At 47.3% G+C, this 11,512-nt stretch overlaps 1 protein-coding gene across 1 annotated transcript in view; it reads left to right on the top strand.

The window, feature by feature from the left end:
• CLCN4 (Cl-/H+ antiporter 4) overlaps window positions 1-10,076 on the top strand; it is a gene marked incomplete at its 5' end in the record, with an annotated part of 26,672 nt that extends 16,596 nt beyond the window's left edge. Inside the window, 2 exons of the mRNA XM_007455069.1 lie at window positions 2,382-2,598; window positions 9,483-10,076. Coding sequence (XP_007455131.1) covers window positions 2,382-2,598; window positions 9,483-9,573 — 308 coding nt within the window. The remainder of the gene's footprint in view (window positions 1-2,381; window positions 2,599-9,482) is intronic.
• Window positions 10,077-11,512: the final 1,436 nt, after the last annotated feature.

The raw sequence follows: 11,512 nt of genomic DNA, 5'->3' as shown, positions 1-11,512 counted from the left end.
TTTTTTTTTTTTTTTTTTTTTTTTGGCTTCTTTTCTAACACAGGTTCCCATGAGTCCCTGGGGTCTGGGAGCCTATACTCTCATAGCACTGGATCATGTGCTGGGTGAGGGCTTGGTTTACCCTTTCGTACAGGAAATATTTCGTGTAGCATCCACCATGTGCTGGTGCTGTCCCGGGAGCTGGGAGCACAGCGATGACAGCAGCCAGGCTCTGCCCTCTGTGAACTTTCATGCTGGAGTTTGTTGCAGGCATTTTGGTGACAGATGATTTCTTGTTCAAAGTGGGAGTAGATGGTTCCCCCAGTAGAGAGATGAGGAGAGCTTTCTTGCTGATTCTTCCATTCACCAGCTTTTGGCTGTGCGTCGTACCTCCACGCCCAAAGTTCAATCAAGGCTTTAAGATAGGTCTTTATAATAGAGCTCCAAAGTGGCCTCACAGAGAGCCCTTCTGGAGAGAGCCACAGCTGCTACTCTTGGAGTACCAAGGAGCGCTGCTCAGGTCTCCAGCTCCGACCCCAGCTGTTGCCTTTGATTCTTGTTTGGCAGTGGATAGCTCAGAGCTTTCCTTCCTAATGCCTCCTTTGTGAGATAGGCTCCGTTCTACATGACAGGCAGAGCCAAGGACACCGACATTCAGTAGACCTACCCACTCGTTCATCCACTTGTTGGTTGACTGACGCATGTGTGCACTTGGCAAATACCTGTCTTGTGTCTGCTGTATTCTCGGCATTGTGCAGGCACTGGGAATGCAGTGCTGAGCAAGAATTCACGGAGCTAGGTGCTGTTCGAATCAGGGCTTCTAACCCAATCGGTAGATTCAGAGGCAATAGAAACTTGTTATTCGTTTCACCAAGTGAATTGACAGTTGGCTAGGTTGTATTTGGTTTTATGAGGGGGCTCAGCAAATCCATGTGATCAGTTCTTGATTGGGTTTTGTGGCTTGATCCAATCCTGATGTTCAACTGGATTGTTGAAATAGATGGGATTCCTGTTACATGGGACTTTTAGAGAATCAGTCGGTCTATGAAAATGAGCGATAAGTGTGTGTTGACTGTTTGCCGCCCGCCTTAGCATTTCAGGACAGAGCCATCTCGATTTAGGAGAGAAATGCACAGTGTGTATTGTGTGGCATCTATGGCTGAAAACATGTTGTGCATCAGTGTCATCTGGTATTTGTGGTTGAATTGTACTCCATCTGATGTAACTCGATTGAACCTGACCCACATACTGTGCAGGCATTTGCCCAGCGGGCCCTCTGTTCCCCTTTTAAACAGAGACCCTTTTTCAAACTCAGTCTGACCCCGAATGCTGCCAATTTACCATTAGAGTACTCTGTTGCAATAAATCGGTTTAGAGCCAGCAGTTAGAATTTTATTTTTCAAAGAACAATATAGGTGAATAGTAGTCTTTGAGAAGGCAAAAAAAAAAATGTATTATAGAAAGCAGGATCCATTTTAAGGCAAGCCTTGCTGTACATTTTCCCTAACCTTTTCCCATGAAGCAAAAGAAAGATTAAAATTCCAACAGAAGGAAAATCGCCTTGGAGAAATATCTTGAGACCCGTGGATTTATTTCATGTGTGACTTAAAATAGCCTAGGTTTCTAGTACTGCATAAAGCTGTATTTCTAATGAGTTCCTGTTACCCTACTTTTCTTCAGCTTTCTTTCACGTGGGCCCGCCTACAGATAGAAATAGGCTAATTGTTACCATAACAGTTTTACTATCTTTCTTTGAGAAATCCACCAAATGGCCCATATTTAAGAGAGGCGTGGGGGGAATGCAGCTTTTCTAGGGTTATTTCTTTGGTCCCAAGGGTCATAGTTAGACTGAACTGCGTTTCTGGGCTGTGAGCCTAGGATGGTCCTCTTGGTTTCTTGTTCCTTTCAGGATTTATAATGCCATCTGGGCCAGTTATACGTTAGTTTGTTTTAAAAAAACCAAGGTCATTGAGCAGCTAAGTGAGGTTTCTTTTCACGTCAAACCTCAGCCCCTGATGAGGTGAAGGTGTGTCAGGAAAGCAAGGGCGGCAGGCCCTGGGCCAGCTGGGTGCCCTGGCCTCCAGGCAGAAGCAGGGCGTTTCGCTAGAGGAAGTAGCCTGGTCGGGCCCGCGTTGCAGGACTTTGGCAGTGAATGATCAGGTCGCAGCAGGGGGGTCTCGCACAGCGTTAGCTTGAGAGAGAGAGATGCCAGTTTCACAGATGTTTGGCTGAAGCTCCTCGTTAAGAATGTAGAGTCTGCCTTCTGCGCCCCTCCTCTGTGGGATTCTAGGCTGCTGGGGGAGGGAAGTCGCGTGTTGCTGTGGCTTGGGCTGGGCTGGGCTGGGCGAAGGGACTCCGCAAGGGAGTCTCGTGAGGCTCACCGTCCTGCTCGCCCATTCCAGAGAACGCCAGACAGAGGCAGGAGGGCATCGTGAGCGACTCGGTCATGTACTTCACCGAGGAGCCCCCTGAGCTGCCAGCCAACAGCCCGCAGCCCCTGAAGCTGCGGCGCGTCCTGAACCTCAGCCCTTTCACCGTCACGGACCACACCCCCATGGAGACGGTGGTGGACATCTTCCGGAAGCTGGGGCTCCGCCAGTGCCTGGTGACGCGGAGCGGGTGAGTGGCGGGACCCTGGGGGGAACAAGATGAAGGGGACGCGGGCTCAGCCCTCGGGGGACTGGCGGGGACCGGGGCAGGGGGGTGGGTGGCAGTGCTCGGAAGAGATGTCAGTAGGTGAGCCCAGGAGGAGGAGTTGCCAGCGAGCTTGGGACTCAGGCTTCCAGGTGGGGCTGCTGTGTCTGTCCGGAGGTTGAAGGTGGAGTCCCAAGGGGAGGAGCCCACGGGGAGGGGCTGGGGCTCCGCCGCCACCCGCAGTGGTCCTGGCTCTGGGAGAAGGTTCGGTCTGTCCTGCTGTGACGTTGCGATGTGACGACACATTCCTCCACATCACGGCGCTCTGCAGAAACGAGCAGCAAGGATCTCAGGGCTGATGAGAAAAATAGGGTTAGGCGCACAACGCTCGAACACTTCGTCAGTGACAGATCAAAAAAGACAGAGGTGGGAATCTCATAAAAGCAGTCAGACATTTGCACACATTAAATGGTTGAGAAGTGTATCAAAAAGGCCGTTTATTGTCCCTTCACCTTGAGAAAGCCCCGCAGTTGGCTTGTGGAAGCGGGCATCGCGAGGGCTGCGGCTGAGTATTCCCATGCCCCCGGGTGCTCCCGGCCGGGGCATTTTTCTCTGTCCTCCTGGACTTTCCTGTGGATGAAATCACCCATAAGCAAACGTGAGGTTCACAGTTTGCTCAAATTACTCCCTAATACATCGGTCGGTTCGAAACAACTTCACGTGTTCAAACGTTATCGCAGAGCCGAGGGATTTGGTGGCCCATGGCATCGTCTCCGCCGCAGCAATATTGCTTTCGCTCTGTGTTATCACGAACCAGGAAACCAGCACTGCAGACATCAAAGGTTCGTGATGATGTGAGAGGTGCAGTGCTCCGTGGGCCGTGCTTTGGCCTCAGGGGCTCTCCCTAAATTCCAGGGCCTCAGAAGCTTGGGTGGAGCAAGAGATTGGCTGGGTCCAGGTTGCCTGGAACCTAGGATTCCTTTATGGGCTGGGGTGTGGGAGGTGGGGTATGGGCTGTGGAGACATCGGTGCCAGGCTTTCTTCCTGCCGCCCTGCAAGGAGCTGAATTTGCACTTGACCCGGAGAACTCTCGGCCGATGGGACGAGTGTCCTTCTTAGCTCTGACTGCAGCTGGGGTATGCCTTGCACATGGAGAGGGGCAATCAATAAGGAACAAATAAATAAGTGTTTGAGGCTAGAGGTCATTTCTGCTGGTGGTTTTTAAAGGAACTCAGTGGTTCTCAAAACTTGAGCAGGCGTCAGAATCCCCCGGAGGAGTAAACCTCTAGGTTAAACCCAGAGTGCCGGGCCCCCCTGCAGCTACTGACCCCTCCGACCTGGGAGGGGGCCCGAGAATGTGTATTTCTAACCAGCTCCCGGGGGTTGCTGCTGGTTGCGGTCCCCACTTTGCAAACTGCTGAAGCCCACCGATGAACCTGAATTTCCAGCGCTTGGCAGAAATAGCACTGTGATCACCCGTGTCGTCTCAAGTGTATAGCAGTTTCTCTTTTCCTTTAAAATAATAATCCAATGTCAGTTATCATTGGAATCTCCAGTTCTGGCAGGCAATGCTGCGCTCAACGCCCGCTCACACCTCACGGAGCCCCGTGAGGTTTTCCTGTGAAGATCTGGGTGTCGAAATTGGCTCCGAATGTTCTGCGAGAAAACAATCGCACCCTCTCTCTCGCTCTACGTATTTTAAACAAACGCAGATGCTGATACATTAGTGCTGGCAAGAGATCCTTGTTTGCGGGGCCTTTCATCTTCTCGGGCTTTGAGCCAGGGCAGGCACGGCTCAAGCCAGCTCACGTTTTTGATGTATTCCGTCGCCATGTGCCTTCCCTGCTCTAGGCCGAGCACTTGAGCTCGTACCCTTGACTCGCGTTGTCTGCAGGATTTCTCAGGGCCTGGGCTCCCAGGTGATCGTGAAAGCAGACCAGGAGCCAGGGAAGTCTTTGTCTCCCTAAGGCCAGAGTCCAGGGCAGGCAGGAAGTCCAGGAAGCCTCCAGTGGCCAAGAGTGAATTTGGGATTTTCTCCACAGAGGATCTAGAAAGAAAAAGCGAGCGGGGGAGACGGTGTCAGCTTCCGCCAAGCCCTGCTAGGTGGGCCTTGGGGCGTGGCCTTCTCCCAAGAGCCCAGCTGCTCTAATCTGAATTATGTTCATGGTCATAGATGGACTGTTTATCATTCCCCAGGTTCACTTGAACTGCCACCCAAAGGGACTGGAAGTTTAAACACTTGATTTATATCAAGTAGGACATTTCATACCACTAACAAACCCCGCTGGATTTAATGCTGCCTCCTTTTGGGAGGATGTTCAACTTTCTTCTTTTCTGATACTTATTGTCGCAGGCCAGGCACAATTTATGCCAGAACCCAAGGCAGCTTCTGAATTCATGTTTCCCCAGAGCCATTATAACCAGCTTGACTTTCAGACATAGTTACCAAGCTTTGAGATGGGGTTGTCAGGAGTGCATGTGCCTGACCTTTTGATATTATGTCCAGGATGACTGTAAGGGAACAAAACCCAGGCTTTATAGATATGGGAGGGGTGTCTGTGTGTGTTAACAAGTCATTTTTTCTCAAAGCGGCATTGGTTTCATCAGCGTCTTACTGAGCACCTATGTGAGGGAGAACCGGAGGAGGCTCAAAAAGCATTTAAAAAAAAAAAAAAATCAAGGAGCTTGTCATCTACCGAGGAACATGGACGTCATCCACTTTGAGTGGTGTTCCCCAGGTGTTCTGGGGGGCAGTGTCCTCAGCCAGGCTTTCAAGTAGAAAAGAAATGTCCACAAGAACAAAAGAGCCTTTTAAGCTGAGGGAGTGTCTGCCAGTTGGTGGCCGCCAGCCACGGAACTCCTCCCACCAGGGATGAGAAGGTGTTTCACCTTTTCACGTGCTGCCACTTCTCTGATGATCGCAGCTTTCTTAGTGGTGTATTATAGGCGTAAGCTGCTTGCCTTCTAACTATTCCTTTTTGATTTTAAAGGGAGTTGAAGGACCGTTGTGGACTGAACTGTGTCCCCCCGGCCCCGTCCCCGAATTCATATGTTGAAGCTCCAGCCTCCAATATGACTGTCTTTGGAGATGGGGTATTTAAGGAGGTAGTTAAGGTTAAATGAGGTCATAAAAGTGGGGCCCTAATCTGATAGGACTGGTGTCCTTAAAAGAAGAGGAGGGGCTCCCCTGGTGGCGCAGTGGTTGAGAGTCCGCCTGCCGATGCAGGGGACAGATTTTGATAGGAATTGCATTAAACCTTATTATGGACTGAATTGTGTCCCCCTCCCCCCCAAAATTTATATTTTGAAGCCTTAACCCCCAATGTGACTGTATTTTGGGGTAAGGTATTAAGGAGGTAACTATGGTTAGATGAGGTCATAAGGGTGGGTCCTAATCCGGTAGAACCCGTCTCCTTATAAGAAGAGGAAGAGGGACTTCCCTGGTGGTCCAGTGGTTAAGACTCCGGCTCCCAATGCAGGGGGCCTGGGTTCAATCCCTGGTCAGGGAGCTAGATCCCACATGCTGCAACTAAGATCCTGTGTGCCATGCAACTAGGACCTGGTGCAGTCAAATAAATAAATATTTAAAAAAAAAAAAAAAAAGAGGAGACACCAGGGATGCTTACACAGAGAAAAAGGCTGTGTGAGGACACAGCAAAAGGGTGGTGTCTGCAAGCCCAGGAGAGAGGCCTCTGGAGAAACCAAACCTGCCAGCACCTTGATCTTGGCCTTCCAGCCTCCAGAACTGGGAGAACATACATTTCAGTTGTTAAGCCACCTACCTAGTGTATGGTGCTTTGTTACAGCAGACCAAGCTAACTCTGTCAGGACACAGACTCAGCTTGGCAGGTTTAGTATAACAGCATCTTGGTTTATGGGGCATCTTTGATTTTACTGTATTGTTATAAAATTTAGAAATGTGTTTAAAGTGATCTGTGAGCACTGTTAAAGTCAAGTAGCTCTAAACAGCTGGAAGGAACAATTCCTGGCTCTGTCCTCCTTCGCCACCCACCCCCTTTCAGGCAACCACTTTCTTCCCCCTAAGAATTTTGTGTTCTTGAATTAATAGACTTTATTTTTCAAGGAGTTTAAGGTTTACAGCATAATTGAGCAGAATGTACAGAGTTCCCTCTCTGGTCCTCTCTCTGTTGCCCTTACTGTCAAGTCTTGCATTTGTGTGTTATATTTGTTGCCGTTGATGAGCCAGTATTGAGATGTTATTAATAACTACGATCTATTGTTTACATTAGGATTCGCTCTTGGTGTTGTACGTCCTGTGGGTTTGGACAAATGTATAATGACATGTATCCACCATTGTAGTATCATCCGGAACAGTTTCACAGCCCTTAGAGTCCTCTGTGCTCTGCCTATTCGTCCCTCCCTCCCCTCACCTCCTGGCAATCACTGATCCTCTTACTGTCTCCATCATTTTGCCTTTTCTAGAATGTCTTAGAGTTGGAATCACGCAGTGTGTAGCCTTCTCAGATGACTACACTTTTCACTTAGTGACGTGCATTTCAGGTTCCTCCATGCCTTTTCCTGGCCTGATGGCTCATTTCTTTTTAGAGCTGAGTAATGTTCCATTGTCTGGATGGACCAGTTTGTATATTTACTCACCTACTGAAGGACATCTTGGTTGCTTCCAGGTTTTGCCAATTATGTATGACTGCGTACATCTTCTAAGACTAAGGACATTCTTTTACATAACCACTGAGGCATAATTACACAAAATTAATGGTAACTCAGTATGTCACTTAATACCTAGTTCATATCAAATTTCAGTCCAGAGTTCCTTCAAGGTTCAGACATCGCATTTGGTTGTTTTGCCTCTTTTGTTTTTTATCTAGAACGGCTCCCTGCCTTTTTTGTTTGATATTTATGACATAGATTTTTCTTTTTTTTTTTTTTTTTAAGAATCCAGACCAGTAGTCCCACACTCTGAATTTGATTGATTGCTTCCTCATGGTTTGATTTGGTTTAAGTAGTTGCGAGTTTTGGGCAGTGTTCCAATGTAGATGATGTCATAATGCCAGCTTTTCTGACTTTGTTGGTGATAAGCTCCATCCCTGGGATGAGGTGGGGATGGCCAGAAACCTCTGTAGTAAAGGGACATGTTTTTCTTTGTACGTAATCTGTGGAGGGATACTTTGAGACCATGTGAATTTTCTGTTTTCCAGCAACCATTTACCTGATGGTTTTGGAATCCATCAATAATTATTGGCTAAGCTAATTATTACATTGGGCGTTGCAAAATGTTGATTTTCTAATTCTTTTGTGCTTGCTACATTTTTTCCCCATCTTTTTTTTTTTTTTTGATTATCATGTTAGTCATGGTGCTTTCTTTCAGTGTTTTGTCATCTGTATTGTCATTATTCTTTTTGTTTAGCATGCTTTTAAAGGCCCTTTTTGCTATTTTCCTATTACCTGAAGATGTTCCTATAGATGGAGGGGCAGAGGTAGTATCTGCTGTCTCCCCCGGTGTGATAGATGGGGAAACTAACACAAGAAATCAATCGCTCTTTCAAGGTTAAGGTCCAGCGTGGTCAGGGGCAAGGAAGTGAGAATTCTGGCTGACAGTTTCACTAACCAGTGTCCCTCTCACCAGCTGTCACTGACTGGAGTACTGCTCCAGGTACTTGCGGCCCCTCTTCATGTTCACTTCCTATTACTAAGAGATGAGTTTCATAGTTTGGCTTCAGTTAAATGAATGACGGTGTATTACAGTTGTGTTTTCTGATTTTTTTTGGTATATCATCATTTTGCCCAGATACAGAGTAGAAGCCTGTCATTTCAATAGCCGTACAGTATTCCAGAGAGCGTCTGCCGTCCTTTACTTCTCTATTCTCCTCTTCTTGGGGGAAGACAAGAGACATGGTGACGTGGGGAGACATGGAGACATGGCGAGCAGCAATTTTGCAAACTAATTTGGCAGTGGAACTTCTTTTCTGTGAAGAACTTGTGTACATCCCCTTCTTTCAAACCTTTCACTTTCCCCGGGGGGCATGATTTGACCCCAGCGGGTGGTTATTTAAGTATTTAATAAAATCCAGAGTGAGGCATGATCCAGGGGCACTGTTTACGTTGTCGAGTTTGTCAATGGTGCTCCCTGGAGTTGGGCAGTATACAGTATAGGTGGCTCTATACCAGGGTCCCTGAGAAGTGGCATCATTTTTGTAAGTTGAAAGCCATAGAATTTTGGAAGAGCAGGTAATTTACATATATGGTCAGAGGTGAATGTCAAACTTTACCCTTCCAGTAAGATAGATTTAAAATAGAACCAATTATTATCTTATACTTAAAATTTCTTATGCTTAAAATGCCTCACACTTGGAATTTCTGCGCTGTCATCAAGTTTTGACAATGGCTTTTGTAAGCCCTTTTTAGTTGATTATAGTTTTGAAATTTAGGGGAGCATATTAGTCATCGTAGGCTTACTGCTGTAATAAACAAGCCTGCAATCTCAGTGGCCAAACACGATAAAGGTTAATTTTTCTCCCACGTCACTCACATCCAGTGTGAGTTGCAGCAGGTGTGGGCTTTGCACCACACAGCCATTCCAGAACCCAGGTCTTTGAATCTGGTGACTCCTGATTGAGTCCTCTGTGACCTCAGAGTCATTCACTGGCTCTTCTGTCTTGGGCTGGCAGATGAGGAGAGAGAGGAAATGTGCAGGTGACTCGGGAGGGGTATCTCTCACCTCCACCCACACGCCATTGGCCAGAGCTCACTCAGTTAGACCCACCCATCCGCAAGGGAGGCTGGGAAATGTCTCTCCGTGTGCCTGGGTGGAAAGGGCGCTGGGGATTAGGGACAGGCCTGAGTCGGTATTGCGAGGCTGACCTCTTTTCCCTATTTTGTTTCTTCTCCAGGAGACTTCTTGGCATCATCACGAAAAAGGACGTTCTGAGGCATATGGCCCAGATGGCAAACCAGGACCCTGAATCCATCATGTTTAATTAGAAACAAGATGGCAGTTTCTTTGAGAAAAATACAACTGTGTCGTTTGAAAAGAAATAAACAAATGATATGTCATCCTAATGAATGGTCGTACACTGGGGGCAGCGGAAACAAAAGCTTTGTTTAAAAGGAAGGGAAGAAGAATGAAACTTAGAAAAAATACATTGGCGAGTAGGCATTTTATAGCTTTAACCCCTTATGAGTTTCAAGCTGTGTTATGAGTTTAGTAACTACTGTGGGGGCATGTGGATGGGTGTAAACGACATGGTTTGTACAAGGACATGGAACACCATTGCTGAGTCAAGAAACATTTGCCCCTTCAGTTGAAGGCTGGTGTTGGTGAAGCTTTGAGTCTGAAAGGCCAAGGGGTATTGGCGTGTCAGCGTCCTTATTTATTGGTGCCTGAGGTTTGGCTGCTATGTTACTGAATCAGATTAAAGATATTTGCACTTACTTTGTTGGAAAAGAAAAATTAAATGTGAACATAGTGAAACCTGCAAGTATGCTAGTGGGTTCACTCGTGACCAGCCATTGCTGGCTCCTGTATTCAGCCTGTTCTTTTGCTTATCCATTGCTTTCTGAACCAACATTGGGTTACCTGCCACGTTGAGTATGAAGAAATCATTTCTCTGTGCAAGACCAGTGTCTTGGGACTGCGCGATGAACTGTCGAGCATTTAGTGCTGCACTGTTTCCTGCCACGAAAAGGGATTCGTGCTTATTTTGAGGGTATACGTAGCCATCATTGATTTGCATCCCCATCGCATTTGCTTCATTTATTTGTTGCTGTTGCCTGTGCATTCTTAAATATTCTTAAATATCTAGCGCTTTCCAAGGGCCATGTCCTATATTCTGCCAGCTTGCTGTAGTGGCTGAATTTCCAAATAGCATATACGAGAGTCAAAACAGGCTATCCAGTGTTACTACTTTTTCCTCTCAGATCCTATTAAATATGGCTGCCGAGAGGGTGAGGCAGACGAGTTCTCTGTGGGAACTCCTCCAAATGGGTTGCAAGAGAAATGCTAAATTGATTCTAAATCTGTTCCATTCTCTTCTCTGTAGGATGCAGAACGTCCAGCTTTAATGTGTAAGCATGCACTTTCATATTAGCAGTCAAAGCGCAGAAGGACAGAGTAAAATTCGAGACGGCCAATTTGAGCATTGGGTGTCTTTGAACTGAACGTTATGATACATCTGTTCTTTTAGTCAGGACTTCTGTCTTGTCCGTGGGCAAGAAGTTGTGTTTCTTAGGTCCACTGGGTGATCTCTGTAAGACTGATCCCCCTTGCCCTTTCACTTTCATCTTTGTTCTTCCCTTTTCACCGAGTCATCTTCATCCTTTTCATTCTCATCATTGGATATTGATGTATCAGGTGTGCATTTGGCTGCAAGTAATAGAAAACTGAACACACAACGAAGAGCTGCATAAAAAACCTGGAGGTGGGCACTCAGGACTGTCTCCGTAGTATCGTCGACGACTCACAGTCTTTGGTAGTTTTTTCCTACCATCCTTACCCTTTCTCCTTTGGGTGACTGCCTTGTAGTCACAAGATGCTCACTGAACCTCCAGGTCCGGTATCTGCTTTCTAAGCAGAAAGAGGGAGGAAGAGGCAAATGACAAGGCGCAGTGTCCGTGTCGGGAAGGCAAAGCTTTCCCCGAGATGCTCGGCTTTCCTCCACTGGCTAGACTTCTGTTGCGTGGCGCCCCCAGCTGCGTGTGAGTCTGGGAAGGAAAATATTTAGCTACGTAGGCATATTACGCTGAATGAGATTGAGATTCTCTGAGTAAGGAAGGGGAGGGGGGTGTTGTCTGTTGGGAGGGGGATGTTGTCTGCTCTGTTGGATGCTGTCTTCGTGTCCCTGTCATTGTCCTTCTCTTTCTCACTGACCCCCTCCAAACACTCTCCTGTGACCTTATAGTCCCCCACCCCTCCTCTTGGCTT

This window comes from Lipotes vexillifer, unplaced genomic scaffold (assembly GCF_000442215.2).
Source record: "Lipotes vexillifer unplaced genomic scaffold, Lipotes_vexillifer_v1.1 scaffold431, whole genome shotgun sequence".
Lineage (NCBI taxonomy): Eukaryota > Metazoa > Chordata > Mammalia > Artiodactyla > Lipotidae > Lipotes > Lipotes vexillifer.
The sequence above is the reverse complement of the archived record's forward strand: the minus strand, read 5'-3'. Positions and strand labels throughout refer to the sequence as shown.